Here is a 26,883-nt window from a genome sequence, read left to right on the forward strand (position 1 = left end):
AAGGGAGTTGTTGAAAATTAATAAAAGAAGAGACTGGCATCTTTTTATCTTCTGATGACACATTTTCATGGTGCTGAAATGATTTGCCATACCCAATGATTTGAATGGGCTCTTGCCAGATTTGCACGATGAACAGTTCTAGTTTCGCTTTTATTCCTCTGTGGTAGGACGGACTACATCTACTTTACTTTTGCACTCTTGGCTCAAACGCATGCTTGAGAAAACTAGTGCTAAGCGGTTACATTAAAACCTTCATAAAGGGTGAAGAATAAATAATACATGCAGCAGGACTGAAATGTTTTGTTGGTCTTTGCTAGAGGAAGTAGCAGGAGGCCAATGCTGTTGCTATTGCCAGTACCGAAAAAAGCTTTGTAGCAGCCAGAGATCGCTCTTATTGAAGCATAAGCTCTCCAGAGATCTTCTCCACTCCCTAATTGCAGATGTGCTGGAAACACAAATTTGCATCGTTATGTTTGCACTTGTTTCACTGTGTAGCAACCTCAGATTGTCATGGCATGCAGCCTGTTTGCTTTAGTGACTTCCTGTTGAATTCATCTGTATTCCTTCAAGTCCCTCATTTGTTGCATTTTTTGTGGAGTGCTTGATATTTCTATTGGCTTTGTGCTGCAGTAGCAATCTAAAACTTGCCTTTTTTTTCTTTTCTTTTTCCTTCCAGCTGATATTATTTCTACAGTTGAGTTCAACCACACTGGAGAACTGCTGGCTACTGGTGACAAGGGGGGTCGGGTTGTTATATTCCAAAGGGAACCTGAGGTATGTGAGCTACTAATGTAGTCCTTAACTTGCTAAAACCTGGCTTTATTTTTAGTGCTTTAAGTGGATCTAACTAACAGACCTGTTTATAATCTCAAGATTCAGTAAAACAGAATGTCACCATTTTGGAAAGGAAGCGAATGTGGGTACGGATCTTTTACTCAGAAATTTGCTGACCCAAACAAAAATGCTTCAAAGCTCTAAAATTCTGAGCTAAGAACAAAGAAAGAAGGTTGTTTTTGTTTTACTTCTACATCATTTGAATAGCTTTTGCCTGTTTGATGGAGCCATTCCATTTAAAACGATGCCTTTGCTGTGATACCTGTATGTTTCACATTTTCAGTATCTCTTGTAGAAAGCTTTGCTAAATAATTGACGTTTCATCAAATATGCTGCCTTTTATTAAATGTTGTTTCAATACTTAAAAGAAATTTCATTCCTGTAGAAACAAATCTGTCAATATCACTTTTTCGGATGAGAGATTAAATTAAACTTTCAATATTTTTATATTTATAAGGCTGCCTATGCACCTTTTCTAAGAGATGGAGATATATTGCCATCATAAACCACATGTTTTTGTTGTTCTTATTCTCTGTAGAGTAAAAATGAGCCTTACAATCAGGGGGAGTACAATGTTTACAGCACTTTCCAGAGCCATGAACCTGAATTTGATTATTTGAAGAGCTTGGAGATAGAAGAAAAAATAAACAAGATCAAGTGGTTACCACAGCAAAATGCAGCTCACTCACTTTTATCAACAAATGGTAAGATAGATGAAAGAATGTAGGACGTATCAGCATATTTGTGCGTTTTTGCTCTTGTGCATTTTAGTGCTGACTGTATATATTTGTTCATTTTAATCTACTGGTTTTGTAATTCCCTCTTTCAGAGTTTACCAACACTGTCACACTGACTCTTATAGCTGTTATTTATGTATTTTATTCATAGCCATAGGGTTTTTCATATTGATTATCCACAGGCATCCAGTGAGCTGTCCATTTTTGTTATTAACATACAATGCTATCCTGAAGTAAATTTTGTGACAAAGGCATCACCTTACACAGCAGCTGTGTTTCACAGGGGATTTAGAATTTTGTCTGCTGTGTTTGTCATAACTTTTATTCTTTGTAGATGTGGAAATGAATGTACATAAGAGATTAATTTCTTTTTCTTTTCATTCATTATCATTAGAATGGTTGAGTTCTAAGGAGTTACACAAATCTTTGGAAGGCAGTAGGAACAATGCGAGGATATTGATACTGACTCATCTTTCTAGCATGCTTAAGGCCTAGTGATTAAAAAATGCAGTAGTATTGCTACGAGGGGATATGCAGATGTGACATAGCGGGAAGAAACTGAATGGAGCCCAACATGTATGAGTGGTGTTTAGGAAACATTTTGAACGTATTAACACCCACAACCTTTATCATTGCTGGTGGTGCATGAGATGAAAATAATATTTTAAATTTTAAATCTTGGATATAATTTTGAACAGAAGAGAATTTTTCTTGTAAAGTTTGAGCATAATTGGGAATTGCTGATATAGAAGTAGTGTAATCTCGCTTTGCGAATTTATGCCTTATGGCAAAGTGATTACTTCTAGTTAAAATTTATAACAATAACTAATATTTACATTAATAATTAGTGAATAATTTTATGTTTTGTATTCTGTTTTACTAGACAGATTTGTTACAGGAAACTTTCCTTAAAGCTGTCTTTTGACTTTTTGGGGACACTGTTTTGAGTATTTGAAATGAAACATATCTGTTACAGCACGTGATTTGTGCTAGTTTAATGACTAGTCAGTTACTTATGAAGTTTGGGAGTTTACTGCTGCACTTTTCCTGTGGTCAAAATATCTGTTCTACTTATGACAACTTTAAGAACAGCTTATTCCAAGTGCATGATACAAAATTAGTAGTGCAGGTTATTAAAAGTAAACCTCTCCCTTTTCACTTTAAAGCTTGTTTTCGAAACTGAGAAATACAGATAAGTCCTTATGTATGCTGCTTTTACAGTTGGCCTAATAGACTTTTTATATCAGTTTTATGGTTGATATTAATATGGGAGGGGAGAAAGGAAGAAATAATCAGTCTTAGTTTTGCTATGGGTTAATCCAGTTGCAGGCCAATCCTGTGCAAGCTTAGGACCTGGCAGAATACTTTGGCCTTTGTTTTTCCCCCTTCTTAATTCTGAAGCATCCCAGCAGACCTCTTTATGGTGAGGAAAACAGAAGTGGTGCCACTGGCAGAGCCTTTGGATTTGAGTTTGAATCACAAAACATCTTTGTGTGCCAAGGAGGATTCCTGTCTTCCTGGCACAGAAAGATTGAAGTCTGAAGATTTGCCTTGTGGTGTACTCTTAAAGATGGCTTTAAATTTAGGATACACAAGGCTCATGTTAAATTCCTTGCTGTCTCACAGATTACCCCGAGAAGTCATTGACAATGTATATCAATTCCATGCCTATAAAAAGAGATAATAGTATTTTCCTTAACTTGTAGAGAATAAGGGCATTGCCATCACACATGCTAATACTGGGCAAGTTGTAGAAACGTTTTAAGTACTGGGTTATATTTACTAATTTCAAAGCTTCATATTTGAATGCAATTTCTGATACTTTGCTCTGTGGTAGTTTAGGACCTAAAGCACTGTTTTGGTCAGAAAAATGAAAACTCTGAAACAGCATCCTTTCTTCCCACAGGCACAGGTGGACAGTGCCCACTGAATTTGCTGGAATGGGCACCCTCTGTTAGGGGACATGAGGGGAGAGGCCATCTAAATCTCACCCTCACTATAGGAGAGTTGACAGGTCTGCACCTGCCCAAATCTGTTCCTGTCCTTCTAAGGAGGACCTTTGCTAATACTGTTTCTGCACAGGTCATCTCTCTCAGAGGGGATTTTGGTTCCTTTCCAGTTCATGCATTACCAGCAAGTCATCAGCTAAGCTTTGATTGCAGCGTCTTACTTAATGGAGGCAGAAAGAAACCACCATCGCTTTCAAGTCCCACTATGGATTTGCAGTTCTTGCAGTTAGCAAATTTCTGGTTTGCACTGTAAACTGAACTGATTTTGTAGTATAATAATAAATTATTAGGATTCATTGGTATCTTTTGTAGCAGAATATATTTGGGCCATTTTCAATGTGAGCTACTTTGGATAGACCAGAATTTGGCCCGTACAAATTCTTTCATCTAAGGATTTCAGACTCCGTACCAGACATTAATGAATTTAAACTTCACAACACCCTTGAGACTGAATGAATACTGAACCTTACAGAGATGGTTCTATATTTTGCAAAATATAAGCATGCTCAGAATTTCTAGGGAGTATTTAAAGTGTAGAGGCAGATGAAAGAGAAGAAAACCAACACATGTGATACCCTCAATCGCTAGTGAAATAGTTTTCACTCAGGAAAGGGAAGGGTTTATCAATAGCAGCCAAGTCCACCAATGTGTTTTTTCTTATAATTAACCTTACAATTGCTGTATTTATAAATTTTAGAATAGATAAACAGGGATATACTATTTACATGTAACAAAATACCCAAAATCCCAGCCTCTGTGTATTTTTAGTCATTAATTAACATGGCTGATGCAAATGGAATGTATTGAATATTTAAATGGAGCGTTTTAGTTGCGGATTGAACTGATGTCTTGTTCTGTAGATTGATCAATTGTAATGTTTTTGTTGCTTGGAAATTAACGTATCAATATTGTTAGTAGGTGTATGATAGTGAAAACCTTCAGAGTACCAGAGGGATTGATTTTGAATCAGAAAAAGGTCAAAGTTAAAGTTGCTATAGAAGTGCAAAGTGATTCAGGTATTCATATGTCCTGCCTTTAAAATAATTTCTGCTAACATTTGAAAGAAGCATTTGGATCAGCTACACTGGGAAAAACATTATTCTCTGCTGTGTACTTGAGTAAAGAGGAGTAAAGAAAGAAAGTGGAACAAAATCATTCATGATGGAGGAACTGAGGCTAATGAGGGCTGTGGTGGCAGATGAAGTGCAGAAGCTTTGGAAAGGCTTTGGCTACTCCATGAACAGATGAGTGAAACAACCATTAGAAGCTTGGGACAGGTTTTTTCAGAAGACTTGGCATTGATTTTTCAGTCTAGGGAGTGTTAGGGTTGGCAGGTTGGGTTCATGTCCAGAGTGGGAGTGGACGATGAACGTTAGGGAGCTCTGCATTTCAGTTGCCACAAAACCAAGGACAAACTCCATCTGAAATGTTTAAAACATCTATTTGTTGGCTTCAGAGGCTCTTTGCTAAATGAGAGGCACCCTTATTCTATCATCATACACTTCACCCATCATGGAAAAGGGAGAGTTTGGATTTAATTCCATTCCATGTAATTAACATATTTTTCTCCCAACTTCTCTCTCTTACCCTCATGGTGCAATTTTCTCCAAGGTAGTTTTTTTTTTCCTTCAGTTTTTTCTCAGTTGCCTTCCCTTGGGAGAGAGAAATGTCTCATTTTTCACACAGCCTTTCATTTGCTGGAGCTCCTGATGTTGATGTTATCCCAATTTACCACTGCCCATTCCCACAATGGGCTAGGCAGGTATCTGTGGTTTGTCTGTCTACTCCATGCTCTTCTCATGCTGTTCGTAAGTAACCTAGCAAACTGGCTTTAATATCAAGATTATTTCCTTGCAAAGTCAATTTGTCAAACTGAGCTTCAGCAGTGAGCATTGAGAGGTTTTGGTCTGTTTCACATGTAAACTGCCAAGCTGGATACAAGAACAGCTTGTGCTCTACATGGTTTGTCAGCTGCCAGGAACCTCTGAATATAAGGTTTGAAGGTATAGGATGTGCTCTATGAGTATTTTTTCTGTTGGCATTTTCTGGATGTGCAAAATTAAGTGATCCAGACTGCTTCAGCACGGGACTTGTCTAAACCAAGATGCAGAATCTGCTGTAAGGTATATATTGTAAAAGGTGAGTAACCACATTCAGAATTCCCATGCTGACAGTTGTTTTTCTTTTCTTTTAAAGATAAAACAATCAAGTTATGGAAAATTACTGAAAGAGATAAGAGACCAGAGGGGTACAACTTAAAAGATGAAGAAGGAAAACTTAAAGATCTTTCTACAGTAACATCACTGCAGGTAAGCTGCTGTCTTTGCCCCAAATCCAGTTGTTTCTGTACAAAGGTGGCAGTCATGGTTGCTAACTCAGTAAAAGATTTAAATATATACCTAATGCTAAGCATATATAAGATTATTCTCATTGAAGTTTTAGCTGACTGATCTTGAATCTGTTACACATTTTTAGGTCACAAATGCTTTATGATATAGCGACCAAAACAAATATATTTAGAGAGTTTATGTCAATTTTTTTCTTCCTGACAATATTCTCTCAGTGTGACTTAATGTGCTTTCACACAAGATTCTTCAGCTTGGTGTGCTGGAAGCATTCTGCCTGTAATTAATATTAAACAGTATTCTTGCCTCATTCAGAGCGAGTGAGTTAAAGACAGTACCCCAAATTTCAGTCACATCTTTATTTCAGTAGTATAAAGGAATTTTCTCCTATTTGAAATTTGCAGTAGTCTGTGCTCCAGTGAACATGAAGTTCTGCATTGCTGAACAGATCATAGAATCATAGAATGGTTTGGGTTGGAAAGGACCTTAAAGCTCATCTAGTTCCAACCCTCCTGCTATGGGCAGGGACACCTTCCACTAGACCAGGTTGCTCCAACCCTGTCCAACCTGGCCTTGAACACTGACAGGGATGGGGCATCCACAGCTTCTCTGGGTAACCTGTTCCAGTGTCTCACCACCCTCATAGTGAAGATTTTTTTTCCTAATGTCTGATCTAAATCTCCTGTCATGCATTCTCAGATGCAGTCATGGAACTCGTATAAGTGTGTATTGTCATAAGATAGTTTTAGTTGGAAAAGACCTTTGAGGTCATTGAGTCCAGCTGTAAATCTAACACTGCCAGGTTCACCTCTAAACCATGTCCCTAAGTGCCACACCTTTTAAATGCCACCAGGGATGATGACTCCACCACTATTCTGGGCAGCCTGATTGAATGCTTGACAACCATTTTAGTGAAGTGATTTTTCCTAATAGCCAACCTAAACCTCACCTGATGCAACTTGAGACCATTCCCTCTTGTCCTATTGCTTGTTACTTGGCAGAAGAGACCAATACCCACATGATCATATAATAGTGTTTTTTTCTCTCAGACTTTAATGCTGAATTCACTCAGGTGTTTTGGTGAAGAAACTAGTTAAAGGTTAGAACTGAAAGGCTGTGTTGTATAAATGCTAGTATTTCTTTATTATTAAAAACAACCAACCAAACACCATTTCCAATACTAGCCAGTATTGTCTATTGTGAAAAAAAAGCCTCCAAAGTGTAAAGATGACTACATTCATGGAATATTTATCTGTTCCGTATGATTAGGCAGACAAAACAATTCCAGATTGCTTATAGTCTGAGAATTCAAAGGCTGAGGGAACCATTGTTTTGTTCCTTTAATGGCAAGCTAAACTCAAAGTTTTAACTTCTCTGTGTTCCTCTTTAAATTATCTTGTGGACTGATGTATGATAGGTTATTATTGCTGTTGCATGTTCAACAACATTGTATAGTCTCAATCATGGACTACAGCTTTACAGTGTTTACTGCTTTACCAATAGGTAATAAATTGACAGTGTCTAGTTATTGAAGCATGATATTGCAGTGAGACAGAGAGAAATAATGAGGGTGCAATGATGAGTGATAGTCTGTGGTCTTTTTTTTTTTCCAGGAGTATGTGTTTATGTACAGTGTGTCAATTCACATTTTGGCTTTGTAATCCAAGGCTTCATTTATTATGCTTTGCTGAGATTATAACCTTTACACCACTTTTCTGAGAAAGAGACATCAAGTAGCAACAGAAATACTCTAAGTGATTTACAACTAACAGCAAACTCTTCAGCAGAAGCAAAATGCTAGGACTTTACTGCTTGTCTGAGCCAGAGCCTCCCACCTGTGTGAGAGAGTAGCTCCTGCTGTGCAACTGGCCTGTTGTGCGGCAGCTGTCAGTGCCTCCCTTCGCACAGTCCAGGCTTCCGTTGCTCTGCCTGGCTTTCCATGGCTGTCCTGTCTCTTTCCCTTTCTCCTTGGCAGGGATGGTCTTGCCAAGCAGTCTGTCCATGGAGAAATTCAACATGCATACACTGTCAAGAAGTTTTTTAATGTCACAGTTTTTGAATGCTTGTTCTCCATTGAAACTCTCATCATCCTAGCAAAAAATTACTTAAAATCTCACTCCCTTTCTGGTTTGTGTTCTGATTTTTTTGGCAGGTGCCTGTATTGAAACCTATGGATTTGATGGTAGAAGTCACTCCCCGGAGAATCTTTGCTAATGGTCACACCTATCATGTCAACTCAATATCCGTCAACAGTGACTGTGAGACATACATGTCAGCGGATGATCTCAGGATTAACCTCTGGCATTTAGCAATCACAGATAGGAGCTTCAGTATCCTTTATTGTGGTTCCTTGCTCAGTATTGGTAGCATTAGTGGGGCTTCAGAGATATTTTTCTGCAGTTTTTAAAATATCAGAATCTTAAAATATCAGAATCTTACTTACCAGAATCCATGTAGTATTTGTAATGGAAAGTGCTCAGGTATCGTGAGAAAGCTAAGAGGTTGCAAAAATCAATGAATTTTATGTGAAAAATAACAGTCTTGGAGTTGATTAATGACAAGTAAATAGGAAACTGATGCCAGCTGAATGATAACTATCCACCTGACTAGAAGACTCTATACTGTTATTTCCTGAAGACATTTCACACTAATCTACTCCACCTTGTTTTGCTGAAAGGTCAGTCCTTACCCTGACCCATACCCCCTGTTCTCCATCATCCTGCTTCCCAGAATCCTAGTGCCTGAGATGAGCACAGTTTGGGGGTAAGGCTCAGCTGCTTTGTGTGAGTTGCTGTGTCTGTGATTAATGCAGTTATTGCTGTATCAAGTGCTGGCATCATCCTAAAAGCTGTGTTGTGGGATCATTCCAGTCATTGGTGAGTCTGCCTCTTGCGTTGCAACAGAGGGTGGCTTGGAGGAGGAGCAGAAGAAAATGTAGCCAAGAAAAGTGATTCTCTCTGTTTTGCAGAATATCAGGGGACCAGTAAGAAGAGAAATAGGTTATGGGGACAGCTCAGAATGTTGTGTTCCTTTGATGGTTACTTTTTAGGTATTTCAAAAGGAGTTAGAAGAATATTTCTCTGTGGATTTGTATGAGGAACTATTAGACGTCAAAATGAAGTTGTCCTACCAGGGGAAAAGGCCTAAAAGAAAGCACCAGTGTTATGGGGTGTTCTCCCTGTCTCTGGTGATTGTTTTTTATTTATTCCTTCATAGGCCGTATCATCTGTGGAGCTTAACCCATGCTTTGTTAGTGTGGCAGGGAACATTTTCATTAAATCAAACAACTCTTAATGTCCTTAAACCACCTTTGCAAGGTCAAGTGTCAGTGCCTTTACTCTGGGGATAGGGAATATCTCCTCAGTTTGGTTCCACATTCATATTCTTTTTCTGCTTTTCTACCTGTCTAGATAGGCAAGCTGAATGGCACTCTCTTTGAGATGGCTGTTTATAAAGGATGAATTTATATGGAGTTCTTCAAAGTCCAACTATGTCTGCCTTCAATACCCAAGCAACTGTACTTCCATTCTTTAGTAAGAGAACACAGAGTGGGAAAATTGTTTGCCAGCATGCCTGTATGGAGCATCAGCGTGGCTCCTGACAGTGTCCTCCTCACTGTAGCTTCATCTTCCAGTCTTGTCTCTGCCCTGGGCACTTTTGTGCATAGCTACTTGTCTTCTCCTCTACTGTGTATCCTCATCTTTCTTCTGAAGCAGAGCAGTGAGTCAGGCCAAGCACAGCAATCTCTGTATGTCTGTGTGTGATTCCAGATCACATTCCAGAATACTTATGCAAGATAAGCCTTTGCTTTTGGCAATCCCTTCTATTGTGTTAAAAGCTGTTTTATAAACTGTGGATTGCCAGGAGAAATGTTTCTGACAAGTTTTAAAAAATCAAATAAATAGTCATTATGGTTCATGAGAACAACATGAGTTTTTATTGTCATTTGCCACACTAAGAGCTTACTGACAGAAATATCCCCAAATGAATTTTTAAATCCCCAGATGTGTGTAAATCCTTGAAAAGAAAAGGCTGACTATGGGAGCATTGGTACAATCAGTACAAAATATTGTGATTATGGTAGTGTAAAATAATTCTTGGCATTTATGCAAAGGTTTTTATCTTCACATCCTCTATGTATGTTGATCATTTTATCCTTACAAAAGTTTAAGAAGCTGGTAGATAGATGAATTTGTCTGCTATTTTGAGGATGAGGAAATTGAGGGAGAAAAAGAAATTGCTTATGAAAACTATAAATTTCATAGCCCTGATTAACATTTCATTTGCCCTTTGTATGAAAACACTTGTATGCAGGCTTCAGAAGCACTTGGTCTCCAATGATGTTTCCAATTCTAGCAATATACTAGGAAAGAGCTGAAAAACAGACTTAGTCTTACGATCATAACTACTACCATGTGTATGTCTTGATGGAACAGCATGGATAGCAAACTTATTTGAGATTGAACAACTGTTTAGGCTGTTACTGCTTCTACTCCTGTATGTTTCGCTGTGACAGCTGCATGGACCCTGCTTCAAGCATTAGCATGCTCCGATATTGAGTATTTACTGATACAAAGTGTCTTAGAGTTTCTGATTGAATCATTGATTTAACTCTTAAAACATGCATTTTATAGTAGCATACTCAATTTCTGATTATGAGTGATGATGAGGGGGAGATTAAAAGGGTATTTCTGAGTTTTAGGATAGGATTCTTTTCCTGTATCTGAGACGGTGGCTTTGGGATAACTGGATTTCTATCCTGGATTGGCATCAGATATTGCTGCTTCTTTTAGATACACATGAACAGACATCTGGAAGGACTGATAAGAGAGTTCAGGCAGTGACAGAAGAACACCTAGGTAAAGGGATGATGAGTGCTAGGGGCAAACAATGCTTGCTAAGTTGACTGTGGTAGCAGCACATTGACTTTTGTGTCTGGATACCATTATGTACCCATTATGTACTCAAGAGAGTAGACTGAGTTAAGTAGGTAGTATCCACTTCTGTTTCAGACAATATAAGCTCTATATGTACTCAGTTGTCCAAACCAGATCATCAGGCAGCTTACTTTTACTTAATTCTTTGATAAACAGAAAATAGGTGATAAACAGAGATAGGTGTTCAAGAGAAGGTGAAATAGTTACAGAATATTGCTCATATTGGGGAATTAACTGGGAGACTGCAGTAACTGGAAGAAGGGGATGAGCAGTTAAACTTGCATCAGTCTTTACACAGGTATCTTTTTGTCCATATATAGCCCTGTAAGTCCTTGTAAAATTGCAGGGGCATGTTTTCCACTAGATTTCAATATATGTCCCATAAGGAAACTGCATTTCTGTCCTATAGAATACCCAGTTAAGTAAAACTCTCCTGGAAGTAGACGAGTTTCTGGTAAAGACATTGGGTGTGCTGGTTGCTATTATGACACACTAAGATGAAAAATTTCTGCCAAGCAAACAGTTTAAATTATAAATGAATGTTGCTGGGCTTGGAGCCTTCTGCAACCTAAGGCGACAGGCAGGAGGAGGCTCGGGCAGTTCTAAAAATGCTTGCTTCACATCTTTTTGATAGATGCAATATGGAAATGAAGCATTTGCTGGTTTACATGCAAGGCTTGATTCCTTGAAATACGTGTTTAAAACAATAAATATAAACCATTTTGGGTTGAAACGGTGTTTGTTAATAAGGGATCTGGCAGGGATGTGTATTTGTCTTTCTACTTTCCCTCAGAGGCAGCACTGCTACATATAATGAACTACAATCTGTTTACCCAAGAGGCTGGTTGTGACAATGACACAAACAACAAATACAGTGGTAGAGTGTCTGGACATTCAGCTCATGTTTGAACATCTTTACAAATTGCATGGGAAAGGCTGGAGAAAGAATGGATTAGCAATGGTATGTTAGGGTGTTTTTCAAGTAAAGTACTTTGTCTTGTAGAATTTGATTTGAGAACAGTTGGGTTATAACTGTTATTTTAGCAGTTTTACAAATCACTAAGAATTGTTCATTTCTTTGAAAATAAGAAGACAAAGTAATGCAGATCTTACTTTCATTCTCTTTCTGTCTCCTTTCAAAAGTATTTTAAATCAGCTCTGCAGAGTTTGACCAGAATATTTGCCTTAGGTAAAGCCTTAGGCAAATAAAATACAATTAGTGGTTTCCTGGTTTGCTTTCGTATTAGCATAAACAGTAACTGGGGTAAAAAGCAGAGAAGTGAGTTTTATGCTATGGTTGTGTGAATTTTCATGACGAATATGCAAGACATCTCTACATTGCTTCCCACTTGCAAGCAGATTTGCTCAGTATCATTTGGGCAGGAGGAGGCAAGGGAGAGGAGGAGGTGAGAGAAAAGGAAGGGGGAAAGAAGGTCAGCTGGTAAATAATTGCACATACGAGGCTTTTCTTTGCTAAAAGGTTTAATGTGTTTGGTTGTGTTACGGAGAATGAAAGTTGATGTCCTTAATTATGGATTATATTCTTCACTGGAAAATAAGTGGGGTAAAGTTTACTGTATTTGTTAATGTTTGGTCTGAAATGGCTTAGCAGTGTTGCCCATAGCTTTAAGCCTTTAGATAAGTCATCTTGGGTGTAGTGAATGAGAAAACAGGGCTGCTGGAATCATACTGGTAAGATTTACTTCACAACAGCAGCGGTCTTTGGACTATCTAGCTGTACTAAATATTCTTTATGAGAATGTATTTGGATTGCTCACAGAACTATGTAGCTCATAGCACTTGAACTCCCTTCATTTCCTGGTAGCACACTATTTCACTCCGGAGGCTGTCATGGCATTGCTATGGAAACAACATCACTGTTTCCAGCATGTGCTCATCTTGAGACTCATCTTGACTAAAATACTCATTTCTCAGTCAGATCAATATAGTCCAGGGTTATCCTGTTTTAATAAAAATTTCTTTCTTCCATGTCCCATAAGGGTTAAGCTAATTAGCAAATCACCATAGGGCCTTCTTACAGGCTAATGTATTCCAGTATTTGAAGCAAATCATGGATAGTCAGATCGTTAGGCATCATATCTTGGGGAAATAACTAGTTAAGAAGTAAACAACAACAAAAAAGAAAAGAAATAGAAAAACAAAAAAACCCCTCATGGTGCGTTGATGGAGACCAAGTCAGTGGCAGCCCACTGTGCACCTGAATACGGTGCACATATAGGACATATACAGTGCTCTGGGAGCAGTCCACAGGCTACGGATGATAGGTAGCCTTCCAAAATTCCTGTTACCTGCCGCAGTGCTGAGCCTTTGAATGCTAAACTGCAAGCAGATCTGCAGTATTTTCTTGGCATTTGTGGAGCTGTAAACTGGCAAGTTTATTCCCTTGAGTGAGATAAGGTTATTTCTATAAAAAAATTCCTCAGCCAGGATGACTGTGCACAAGCTGTGTGTGTGCATAGGGATGCATTTTCTGTGCTCTCGACAAAATGCCTTTACTGTGTGAGAACCTGCTGCCACCCCCTCCTGCAGCACTGTTTTCCTTAAGCATACACTTTCTGTTTGGGGAGATGGCAGACATTATTTCTCTTGAGAACTGTGTAATGCACTTTAGCAGTTCCTGTTCTATCTAGAAAGATACTGCCAACCTGTATCATGGATTTAAAATATATATTATACCATGGAGTTATATTCTGTCTGAGTTGCTACTAGGAATATTTGAGTAGCTTTTCCCTCAAATTTGTGTTCTTATTTTGTTCTTTGCTTCCCAGAATCTCTCCTTCTCTCACAGGCACTCTGTCTCTCTCTCCTTTAAAAGAGAATGAAGATGTCTGCAAAGCTAAAACCAGGTCTTTAAGTTAGAAGTAGAGGGTTGCAGAGGTGCTATATGTACTCTGTTTTCCTGATTTGATGAGCTCTTTTAAAGTGTAAATATTGAGAAATGGTTGCTTTGCTTTTCTAATTAAAACACTTCTACATCCTTCTGAGGGAAGAAAGCTATTTCCAACAAGCTGATTAGATTCTGGACTGATGTAATGCACTCTTTAGTCTCCACTTTTTTCAGCAGGGGAATATTTGCCTTCTAGTAAAAATAAGAGTTGACAGTAGTAAAAATAAAGATTTTGACACCTAACTCATGTCTAAGTACTGTCAGGTGGAGACTTCCTATGCATTTTGATAAATGTACTCTAGTTTGAGGTGAACCACTAGAACTGCTGAGTAAGGCCTCCAGTGCCCCATCTTCCAACGCCAGGGGGAAGAACAGTATGTAGAGGAAAAAGGATAAAAAATAAAAAAAAGAAGAAATTCTACTACATGAAACTTGTGAATACGTGAAGTTCACACCAAGTATCAATACTTAACTGCTAGGTTCTTTGCTGCATTGCCATTTCTCATCTGCTGATAATTACATTGTCATGATAATCTTTCCTCCTCTCTATTACTGAAGTACTTGACATACTCTAGCACAAATACTTTGCAATGAAAATATTTTAAAACAATTGTAATAAAATGTTGAGGTTAGTTTCCTAGAATTTCAGCCTAGAATCTGAATGTTGCATAGTGAGATCCCACTTTCCATTACTTCCATTCCACATTCTAGTTCTGTGTTAAATAAAATGGCAACCTTTTCAGGAGAGAGAAATCCTGTAAAAAAGGTGACAGAGATAAGAAATGGTAGGAAGCTGGTTTCATTTTGGAAAAATATGAGTCAATGTGTCTTTGCTCCATAGAGATCTGTTAACTGTCAGAATGCAATGGGGTGGAATTTCACTGAGCACCAACAGAGTTATTCTGCTAGGGATCACTTGCTTTAATGGACAGAGAAAAATAATTTAGTGTTTTTAAAAAAAATATGAGACAATGCTAATCTTGAGAAAGGTAATCAAAAGTGTTGTCCGTTGAAATGAATCTTTACATTGCTAATGCTTAGCACTTAGTAATTTGATGATAAATGTAGGGAAAGGGGGGTAGCACCTAAGCCTGCGTATCTTTCCTCAAAAACTTCTGTTTAAGTCACTGTTAAGTGAAGTGAAGCAATGGAAAAGTTTATTTGAAAAATGACTATACTAGATGGAAATTCACGGTTATCCATTTAGCAGTGATGAGTGATTAATTTCAGGTTGTTTTTAAGTAATCTGATTTTTGAAGCTCTGAAAAATGGCAGTTTCCATTGACTTTGCCTCTCAACTTTTGAGTTTGAGATATTTCACCTTAAGAGTATTTATGCAATAAAAATAAATTATTTCGAAATCACCTGTGCAAATATAGATACCAAATCACCCAGTAACTTGGTGATCATTTACACTGGTGTAGTTCAGTATTTAGTTTTGCTAAGATGTAATTAATAGATTGGCAGCAGGTACTGTAGTTATTATTCCTAATGCTCAATATTTCTGTGTCAGCAAAGCACCATATGTATGAGTGGGAACAGATCATAGGTCATATACTGAGGCTCAGGATAGGAACACGCTCCAGTATAAAGCTTATAAAGTGCTGCTGATGGGACTGCGAGAACATGCTGTCCTGTATATGTGTGATGGTGCTTAAGGGTACTTAAGAAAATTCTTGAAATTGTGAAAAATAGTCCCTTATTTTGGAGAGATTCTTTGCATTAAGTAGTAAAAGCAATTCATATTATCCTCTTCAGATGCCCCAGAAAACTAGAGGATAAATTGCTGTTTTATAGGGAGGCCTGGGATCTCTCAGTGATTCATATCTGATTAGTTTTCATGCTTTTTCCATTCTGGCTTAAAACTGAACAAATACATCAATTTTATAAATGGTTGCCTGAGTTGGACTCTTCCATACAGTATTTTGGGGCTTTTTCAATTAGTACTATGGACTTGGAAAAGCAAGTATGACTATACTGTTTGATCTGACTACAGTAGTTACTGAAGAGGAAACAAGGATGTTTTACTACTATCACAGTGAAGTACATATACATTATTTCTTGTCTGAAGTGCTGACCCACCAATTTAAGGTATTCTCCTTTTATTTTCCTCTTGATGGGCTTACTCAGAAATAAATCCTTGATTGAATGAAAGTGAAAAGCACTTTGTGTTTTCTTCAGTTATGGGAAGACTTCATCATTGTGCTGAGAAGTTCACAAATAATGGTATCCAAAATAAACCCCACTGGGAATCAAGACACATATTTGTAGTCTGATGGGTTTAGAATAGCTTGAATTTCCAAATATCAAGTTAATGCATCATCCTAAGAGATCCAAGAGCTAGGAAGGTGGCTGAATCTTGGTTAGCTAATGCAAGACTTATAATACTGATTAAATTTACTTTTGGAGACAAAAAAGGTAGAGTGAAATCTATTTTAGCCTCTTGTATTTTTTTGTCATGTATCAATTTGCATTTACTTTATAAGATGTTGGTAACATTAAGCCTCAAACTGTGATGGTTTTAACAAAGACCAGTAGCCACTTTATGTTAAAATATTCACTACATGCACACCTTACGTATGTGTGCAAGAAAGCTACGCAGAGTTCCAATGCCAAAATTGTGTATGCACTGTAAAAGAATATTTTAATATACATTAAACTGGAGAAAGACAGCTCTTAACAGAATAAAACCCAACCTTCATTTTTATGGAGCTGTTAAGCAGCGTTCTTAGATATCAATGATCAAATAAAGCCTGATTTTTCTTTAAACTGTTTTAGATTCGGCAAGGGTCCACCCTAATTGGAGATGTAATACTGGATAAATAATAATTAAGAAGAATATAAAAGGAGGAAAGAATTCTCTGAGTGCTAGACTGGGGACCACACTGGCTCTGTGGGTGTGTAATTAAACAATGCATCAGGCACCTGTTCTTTGTAACCACTGTGGTTAAACGTAGCATAAAGTAAAGAATTTTAAGCTTTAAACAAAATAACTCATATGGCCACCAGAATAAGGATTTTGGAAAGGTGGCAGCTGGGAAGATCCTTCATGTGCCTTTATGCTGCCTGTTGGGGAGAATGCAGTAGGGATTCTTTTATTAAAATCACACAAGAGATGTTTTTAGTGTCAATTGAAGAATAAAATTAGTAAATAGGTGAGTATGTGTAACTGTAAATTGTCATCTTCTCTGGACTGTGTAGGATCCCAATAGTACATGGAGCCTTTCATGAACTCTCAACAGACTTGTTTGTAAGAAAAGTTCTGTGTGTCCCTAGTCCAGAGTGCCAAGAGAGAACTGTATTTCTAGGATCACTTAAGTGTCTTTGTCTTGTAGACACTAATATAGATACAGCTCCTACAAGAGGAATTGAGTTGGTGATTCTGCTTCTGTTGAGGTAAAACCAGCTTGGACACAACAATGTTTCTGATGTGGTCATCATCTGTTGTAGAATATCGTAATTGAGTAAAGTTTTTTCAGAGCAGGAACAGTTTTGTGTTTATATGTTGTCTTGTATAAGTTGCAGTCTTTATAACTAACTGCTGTAATTCAAATAATAGATAATAATCATAGCACACATAAGGCTGTGTGAGTAGGGACCATAAGAGCCTTAAGAGTGATTTGTTTTCAAGAAATACAGAGAAATCTTGGCATCTTTTAAGGAGACTAAGTCCAGATTTAGGGACCTCTGAAAACTATGAATGAATTTGCAAAAGTGGGTCTTTCAAGACTTTGGTTTGGTTTTGTTGCTCGCCAAAGGATACTTTATGATTCTTGTCAGAAACAGTTGCTGTTTAACTATTCTCATCACCTTGAATTGACTCAAATCTTGGGAGTTTGAGTACCAGCCAGTCAGAGAGAACTGGGTAACGGAGCACACTGGATAACCAAAGGAGCGATAGCAGAGCTAGTTAAACAGTATTTTAGCACTGAATCACTGTCTGAGACCCTCTTGCTCAAATGTACATTGCAGCAAAAGCAAACAATACGTAGTCGAAGTATCAGATATCAGTGTCTTCAGGGCATGGGATAGTGCTGTGGAAATACTCCCTATCTAGCCATCCTCCAAAAATAAATAAATTGGAAGAGTTGAGCCTGACTGTGAAAAACTAATTACAGCTGAGGCCTTTGCATTCTTGGCTAAGACCAGTCTCTTCCTTTTTCTGGAGTTGCTTTTAAAGAAGTTAAATTAAGGTGATTTGAGTGTAGCTATAGCCTTGGGATAATTACTGCATTGCAGATTTATTGTTTAATAAAAATATGAAGAATTTGTTAATCAGAATGCATAATTTTCTTACTTATCACTCCTGTCCATACACAACTGGAATGAATAAGTATGTGATTACGTTATCCTTTTAATGGATTTCTTTATCTAACCCCTCTGTCTTCCGTAATACATTTGTCCCGGAATAGAGACCCATACCTATTATTTTGTTGCTGCAGAGGTAAGGAAAAACATAGCTACAGTCATTAAAATACTCTTGGCTTTGAAAAGCGCATAGTGTCTTGCAAAAAGGAAAAAGAAAATTGGCTGAAGTTGCAGCGCATGATAAAGAATAGTGTGAAATCCTGAGCCTGTAAAAGCCATTTCAGAACTCTTCAATAGTAGATTAAAGGACACAACTGGGATTTCACTGCATTCATGTTTGTTGAGTGATCTAGGCAACGCAACTGTAGAAGATGCTTAGAATTTTACAATAGGTGCAAAGATGTCTTTTCACAGATCTCCACAGAGTTGCTTTCCAATTTAATTGGAACTGTAGCAAACAAGTTTCTATTTTGTACCAGGCATGCCCTTTAAAATATCATTATCTCAAGCTTTCCCAAGTTTATTGCTATCAAAGAGAGAAAGAGCACTTAGTAGAGCTGAAATGAATGTTAGTGTCACCAAGCAGATTTCCTTTTCACCCTAGTGGTTTATTCCATTAGAATTTTCAGGTTTTATCCAGAATCTTAGGTCCTTGGCAAAGAGGCACTTGGGAACTCTAGCAAGCAATATTAAATTACAGATAAAGGGTCACATCACAGAGGTGATCGTCAGTTAAGTAGCTCTCGTATTTTATTGTAATGTGTCTGCAGTCAATGAAGTTATTTCTGTGGAAATGGACAACAGGATTCAGGATTTATTGTCTTACTAATTTTATTTCTTCAGTCGATGAGTTTTATTCAGTATGATGTCAGTGTGGAAGCTTTTAAATTGCACGCTTCTGTTTCCCTCTGGATTAATATCTCATTGAAGCATTTTAAAAATGAACCATTCTCAGTTGTCGCAGGTGCAGGTGGTGTATCCAACTTGAAAAACATGTATTATGAGTTTATTGAAAGTTAGACAAAAAAGCCATTTACACAGTTCTAGGTACAATTATACGAAAAGATAATGTATAAATAATTTAATCAGCTCTGCCAGAGGGGACAATTCTCTTAAATGAGTCTAATTATTCTTGCTCCCATGTGAGTTTGGTCTTGAAATTAACCTTGCAAAGCACAATCTTTTGCAGAGTATTAACATAAAGGATAAGAAAATATAAGTTGCTTTGCTCATTAGCTAAAATCTTTTTGCTTAAAGAGTATGCCATACAAGAATGGAGATGTCATAAAAACACTCACATGGTCATCTCAAGTATTGTAAAACTTGTGATCTGTACCTCTGTGTTCTGCTTGAGGCTTTAAAACCTGAGACCATGGAGGCTTTTCGGACTATTGAAGTAGCCAGGGTACTTCTTACTGCAGATATTTCTCTCTTTTCTGTTATAATATACACTGACAAGGACTGCACTTCAGTAGTGCCATTCCATGTCAAATTGCAGTAGTTAAGGAAGGTCACTTTTAGGGCCTTAAGAATAAAAATGCTTTGTAAAAAAGGGCAATATTAACTTGTCTGGAACCAATGTTCTAAAAGGACATCAAACAAATAGGCTAAAAGCTGTGAATATTGCACCCCTTTGCCTTGCAGAATCGTCTTGGTGTTTCAAATTCCTGGAATCTATATTTCTCTGCAGTGCCTAGAGACCAAGCTAATGGGCATTTTTGTAAATCCTCTCACATTAATTAAGCAACTAGATAATAAGTCCTGCCATAAGGTTTTAATCAGGTGTCATATCTTAAAGCAACTTAATATAGATGATTTGGAAAACTTTCACTATGGAGTTTCTCATGAAAACTGAATCTCTTCCTCATTTTCATTTTCATGTTGCTCATATTCAGGGATTTCTTGACAGTGCAAAGTTGCAGTCAGAAATGTGAGTATAAATTCTGAATGTAAGCCTTTATCTGTATTTTTCAAGTAGCTATTTTTCAGAAGTATCTGGCTATTTTTGAATATCGTTTTATTTGACGGTTTCCATAACAAACATGCAGGGAGGGGAGAGTGTTATGCTTTAGAAGACACTTCTAGCTAGCTAATTTTTGCAAAAAATGAGTGCTTTGTGACTTGAATTGTAACTTGAGTTAAAATATGGAATTATTCTACTCAGCTGGGGGACAAATACTGCCGTATTGGGGTTTTGTGAAAGGTATATGGAAGATTAAATTGCATCAGGAAAGAAAAATCCCCACCAAAATGCTCTAAAGAGTCTGTACCCTCCAGCTAGAAGTTCCATGTCTGCCTTTTAATAGGCAGATCTTCCCAGCTGCATGGGATTTTAATAATTAGCAAGAAGAAAATTCTTGATGGTATTACCTGTTAGTGCAAATGTTATTCATTAAAAAAATTATCTCTTCTTTGTGGGAAACAATCCCTGGCTACTTTTAAGATAGAATTTATCAAGTTATATATGTTGTATTTCTCTGTACTACCAGGGCCTGTATTCAGCAAACCGAGTAGATTCTTCTCAGTTCTCTTTTAAACACCTCACTGATTTCAGGAAGGCAAGTTTGTGAATGATGAGATGATATTGCTTTAGTTTATAATGTATCCTTGCCTTATTATGTTGAAGTTGCACTCTTTCTGTGGAACTCTTGCTAGTATGTGATACATGGTGCCACTTACCATACTATATAGAATAGTACTGCCTAAAAGAAGCTGAGCTAGGTGAATTAATAAGTCTCTTCTATTAATAATTTATATGTACCTGAAGCCGTTCTGGTATTTGTGTTCCAAATGTAACGTTAAGCATCCCATAGTAGTTTGAGACAAACCATGATTAATTAATATGCAAATATATCAGCTAAACATGACTTTGCAGCCTTTCAGTGATTGAACACTGTACAAAAAAAAATGCAGATGTGCTTTTAGAAATTCAGGTCTTCCTCTGTTGACTCATCCACTTAATTTTGCTCTCAGCTGTGTATATGCAGATAATGATTTCTTTGCTCTTCAAAATTTGAATGTGCATACGGTTGTCACTAAAGCAGGCACGTGACTGCGTCTACAGATGAAATGCAGGCGTTCTGTTCTAAAAAAACAAGCCCAAAATTCCGTTCTTAAATAAATTACAATTTTCCAGTATCTACTTCTAAATTTGTTATTCTCTAAGTAAATTAATGGTTGCAGTGTATATGAACAGGCCTACCGATGAGAAAGCTTGGACATAACTTGCTTCATTTTAAATACTCTTTCCCAACAGTGCTGTTCTCCAATTCTTTGCTTTCAACACTTGTTCAAATGTTGCAGCTACTCCATAGGCAGTTTCTCATACGTATTAGATTTGTTTATCTTCAACTTGCATACGGCAAAGTCTGTGATACTTACTGAATGTATGGCAGTAAAAGTAATTTCCTAAAATTTGACTAAGTACATTTAAAATATGTTGATTCTCTTTTCAAGTAATGGAGAGCTAGGGCTTTCTTGCTGCTTTTTGTTTTATTCTACTGAGATAATAGGAATGCAAAGTAATTCTGATGTTACAAAGGTCAGAATGAGATCTCTTAAATTCACAATGAGTCTTTAGACTGGTCTGCATTCTAGGGAAAAACTCCAAAATATAAACATAATAATAACAAGAGAACCTTTCAAAACCAACTAAACAAGTAAAAAACAGAGTGAATACTCACATGATGGAGTACTCTAAGGAGGGGAAAGACCATTATATCAGAATCCAGAACTATTGCTCTTGCTGGCCCTTAAACTTACCTTTGCCAAGTCTTTACCACTTCATGCCTCAGTTTCATTGTCTGTAAAACATTGACACTGATTCTCTCTCTTTTGCTTTGAACTTAATGAATGGAAAATGTTTCCTAATACTACTTTTAATTTATTGCCAAGTATCTTCAATTCTGAATGAAACTTGAAAGTACAGGAGTTGCAGCTTTGATTCAGAAGTTTGGTATCTAAGTTCTGTCCCTTGCTTCCTGTTCAGCCTTGAACAAATCTTGTTAGTCCCTTACTGCTGAGGGACTCTGGTTCCTATCAGTTGCCAGTTAAACCAGTGAGATCTTGGTTCTTAAACACAATTTAAGGGTCTGAATGTTCATCTCTGTGCTCCTCCTGTTTTGTAAGTTTTATGGTGTTAGACGGCAGAAGCAGAGAGCTAAATTAGATATGAATCTGGCTGAAGCTTTAGATATTAGACTGTGAGGAAGCACAGGCTATCTTGTCCTGACACTGCTACATTGTGCATAATTGTGAGGCTATTGTCCAAGAAGCACAACTTCAGCATGCAGACATCCTTGTTATCTACACTATATAAATCTGTATTACCAATAAGACGGGAGCATGTACTGAGTATATCATTCTATCGCTGGATAAGCTAGAGCTCAACAGTAGCTTAGTTTTTATACCTCTTGTTTACCTAAAAAGGCCAAATTCTCTTTTGTGGCTAGTTCTAGCTGAGTAGCTAGAAAGTTTATTGCTACTGCAACCTCTTAAGCTATTGTCCATGTCTTTCTTCTTCCACTAACATCTCTTTTTCATCTAACTTAGGCTGTAATCCTTGAGTTAAGAAACCTCAGAAGTCCACAGAACTGTGTTAATGTTAATCGCCTTGTATGCACTTGGTACTTGTTTTTTATATTACATTTAAGCATTTACTTTATGTTTGCACAGCACCTAGTGTAATTGTCTATGAATTGGCCTTCCACGTAGAGCTACCCGGCCCCATAGCAGTTTTTACTTTTTCTGTACCTCATAATCCTGATATGAGGAAAAATACAGAAAAAAAGCTGTCAGAAGCCTTTGCACTATCATAATGGCACCATCTAAACGCCTTTGATGGAGATGTTTTATTGCCAATCAAAATCAAGCCATTTAAATTGGTATTTTTAGCAAATCACCACCAGAGTGAGATTGTTGCCAAAGTTCCCAACTCCAGTATGATGGCTGGAAAATCATTATTATAAAGACCATGGAATTAAAAGTGGAATTGGGCTGAGATTGTACTACTAAGTATTTTTCAGGTGTGGATCAATACCTTGCATTAACAGATAGTAGTTCCAAGGCAGCTTCAAGGAGTACACACTTTGCAGCAGTTTCTGCTTTTGTGGCTCAGACGAGTCAAATGCTACAGACAACGTAATTGCAACTCTCTGGGCTTTTAGTGAAACCCATACAGTACATGCTTTTAGCGGAGCAGTGGGCAAATGCTGTTTGATAAAAAGCATTGACACTGTGGCTATTAGGAGTACTTAGAATATAAATACTGGGTCATTTTTCTGCCTAAGGTAAAATGCTGGGATTTGAAGAAAAGGCCAAATCTATTAACCTATTGACAATCCATTCCAGAAACCCTTGATTCTTGGACAACAGCTCTGAAAGACAAAGATTCAGAAGCTTGACCGTATCCAGTGATGTCCTTACTGTCATGACTTGCCTATTGTAGAATTGTTGTTCAGCAGTGGAAACATCCAGTGTATCTTTAAGAAATGAGAAGAAAGGAGTTAAGTGGATGGTTATTTAAAGGTTAAGGCTTGCTTTTTTCTTTCGTAATAAGATTGATGTGATCACAACATGATGTTTTCAAGCATGCTGATTCTGTCTGTGCTCCCTGATGTACACAACGTGGAAGAAAACTGTAACCATTTGGAATTAATTCCCTCAGCTGGTGAATGGTATAGGAGTGATATAAACCCCATATAGATGATATTGGAATGATATAACCACCATGTAGGAAGTGTAAAACTGGTAGAGCTTGATTTGTAACCATCAGAGTTCCTTCCTTGTAATGAAAATAGTGTTCACTAAATGACTAACAGAGGAAACCACTCAGAGAAATGCTTATATTGAAAGTATAGAGCCTCAGCAAGACCACAGTAATCAATTACCCTAAAGTGAAGCCCTGGCAGCTTCTATGAATTGCTATTGATTTCAACTACCAGTCAGTGTATCTTTCTAGAACTAGGCTGGAATGTAGCTGTGAGATGCAGGCAAAGTTAGGAGCTGGAGCAAACCTCTGTGGAAAACACAGGCAACCGCCAGGTTTGGCGAATATATGTTATGCTGTAGTTTATTTTTTTGAAAGTGCTTAAAAATTGCAAAAACCCAAGTCCCACACAGGGGTAAAAATGAATTGTGACATCAGCGTCTATTGAAATAAGAAAGGTGAGAAGTTTAGGTTTTTTGGTGAAGTTTCTATGGAAAATTATGTCTAGCTTTCTAAAGAAAGCCTCTCTCCTCCTTTGCAGTTGAATAAAGGGAGGGCAATTTTTTTTTCTGTACTCTTCATCTGACTATAAAAATTATTTTCTTCTTGCAGTGGACCCATATATAAAAATGTTTCCCAAATAATGCTGTAGAGATGCAGTGCTTTATATGCTGTAGCTTGTGAATTGCAAGTTTGTTTTCTACAAAGTTCACTTTCTTGTAGAATTCCTTGATGGTTTCAGAAAGACGAAGCAGCTATTTCTTTATGCATACTGTTTGCTTCAAAGGGATTTTAATCTGTTTTGAGGAGACTGCTATGTTTCTATTATCATAGAAGGAAACTTATTCTGCAGCCTTTTTTGCTCAGCAGGCACCGTATGTGTTTTCCACATTCTTATTATACACATTTTGGCATGAGCATAAAGCAGGCATTTTCATTTATATTCTAGCTGATCAAGAGGAGAAGTCTGATTAATGTGAATTTTGGATCAAGGTGAGGGTCAGCTTTGTAACCTGCACTAAAAGGGACTTTATGGAGCGACTTCTCCCAGAGGGGGATGTTTCTGTTAGATCAGTGGCCCAGAGGCAGTGGAACAAATCTTCCTCCTGTCATCCTCATTTTACTATCAGCTGCACAACAGCAGCACAAAATACTGCATTAGAACTAAACACATCACATAACTGAATCATGTACTCAGATCTCATCCCTCTCACTGCTTATAATTACAGGTTGTTAATCATGCCTTTCCTTATGCTCTTCTGTCGTTCCTCTCCCACTGTTTTGCTTCCCACCCTCCCCTTCCCTCCCTGAGATCTCTCCCTAAAACCTTCTTTTTCCTCTTGGTCAGGTCCTGTCCTGCCTGCTCACTCTTCTACATTAGATCTGTTCTTGAATAATTTTGGGAAAGCAACACAGGTACTCTTAGCCAGACTAAGGGTTACATTGCCTTAGAATATCTTGCTTGCCTTTCACAGAATTAACTCCAGGTCTTGTAGCTATACTAACCCAATTGCAAGAACATCATCTATCACCATTGTGGTCTCCAAGCATATTACACCTTTCATATCCATTTTGCTGTGGAGAGCATCTAGAAAATCTGTAGGCCTCTTAGTAGCTTTACCCCATTTCACTAAGCCCAGCGATAGAGGGGAGATCTGGCATTAAGATGGCAGACAGTTGGGTTAGGAGGGACAGACCTGTTCTATTTTTTGCAAGCAAGAAGATATTTTCTGTTCCTTGTTTTAGTGTTAATGAATTAAAAGACTGCCAGTGCATTCCAGCCCATCACTGGCAAGGCGCCAGTTCAGCCTTCCCATAGAGCAGGTATCTACCAGGGATTGAAATGCCTCGTTCTTGGCAAGTGTGGGAGTCAAAGGAGTGTGGAGATTTTTTCATTTTCTTAGGGGAAATTCCTACGCTGTTCGGGCATAGGAACACCAGCTTTTCAAGGACAGCAGGATTATATCCTAGTACACTGCTAATGGTGAGCTCTTTGGTCTTTTTTAGATGGGTTTGATCGTAGCTGTTCTGTCCACACTCTGAAAATGAACCGCATTACACATGGTACAACAGGAGTCAGATGTGACTGCTGTTTCAGATGCGAGTGAACTGGGGGACGGGGACTGTGCCTCACTCAAGACATCCCTCCATGAGATACGATTGCAAGGGAAGACGATAGTGTAGGAGATGACTCTACAGATTAGTGCCATTAGAATACTTTTCCCTTTAGCAATGGAATTTTCATTTAATCAGTTTCTGCCAGATTCCCTCTTCTTTGAGCTCTTCAAGCTCACCAAAGGGCCTGTTTCTGAACTGTCTTGTCCAATTCTTTTAAATATTTTCATGCCTTGCAATGTTATGCTTAAAAGGAAGAAAAAGACACAAAGGGAAGATGGAAAAATAGAAACGCAAAATGTCTCATGGAAGATGCTTGCCCTTACCATGTCATGGTAGTTTAAATACAGTTCCCACACATCACATGTCAAGCTGTACTTGATTGTTTTCAAATAGATGGCAAAAATCATGAGAGGAGAAAAATGTTCTTTTGTGTGACATGCTCTTCTTTTGATACGTTGGGTTCTGTAGCTGTCAAAGCAAAGGCTGTTTTTCCATCTATCATTACAAATGCATTTGGGGTAAGTCTCTTCGGCAACTCTCTATTGCCTTGATTGTTTACTTCAATACAAATGTTATTGTTTTAATTTTTCTAAATCTAACGAAACGATGAATTGCCAGTGGTGCATTTTCCCTGTGATCCTCAGTAGGCAATGAGGTTCTTTCTCAGTGGAGATTTAGATCACATCTGGAACTGCAGTCTGTTTCAAGTACTTTCTGCTTTTCTGGCAGGAGAATGGAATATTTAATTTCATTATTCAGCATAGGGTTATTCATTTCATGCAATGAAGGGGAATTCATCAATATTGTCTTCAGCATCCAGAAAAATGGTACTTACCATGACTGTTTCACATACTCTATTTATATTTTATATCTTTCTCATCACTCAGCAATCATTCATCTCTGCTGAGAGGTGAAATTCTTGTATTGAGTTACTATAATTTCTCTGAACTCCCGAAAGCAATTCAATCACTGAAGGAAAT

At 37.7% G+C, this 26,883-nt stretch overlaps 1 protein-coding gene across 5 annotated transcripts in view; it reads left to right on the forward strand.

Annotated features, from left to right (window-relative positions):
* PPP2R2C (protein phosphatase 2 regulatory subunit Bgamma) overlaps positions 1 to 26,883 on the forward strand; it is a 198,195-nt gene that overhangs the window by 138,204 nt on the left and 33,108 nt on the right. For all 5 annotated transcript variants that reach the window (XM_030491963.1, XM_030491966.1, XM_030491964.1 and 2 more), the window contains 4 exons: positions 677 to 774; positions 1,373 to 1,538; positions 5,777 to 5,889; positions 8,078 to 8,255. In XM_030491963.1, the coding sequence (XP_030347823.1) occupies positions 677 to 774; positions 1,373 to 1,538; positions 5,777 to 5,889; positions 8,078 to 8,255 (555 nt within the window). The remainder of the gene's footprint in view (positions 1 to 676; positions 775 to 1,372; positions 1,539 to 5,776; positions 5,890 to 8,077; positions 8,256 to 26,883) is intronic.

The sequence above is a fragment of the Strigops habroptila genome, chromosome 7 (genome assembly GCF_004027225.2).
Source record: "Strigops habroptila isolate Jane chromosome 7, bStrHab1.2.pri, whole genome shotgun sequence".
NCBI lineage: Eukaryota > Metazoa > Chordata > Aves > Psittaciformes > Psittacidae > Strigops > Strigops habroptila.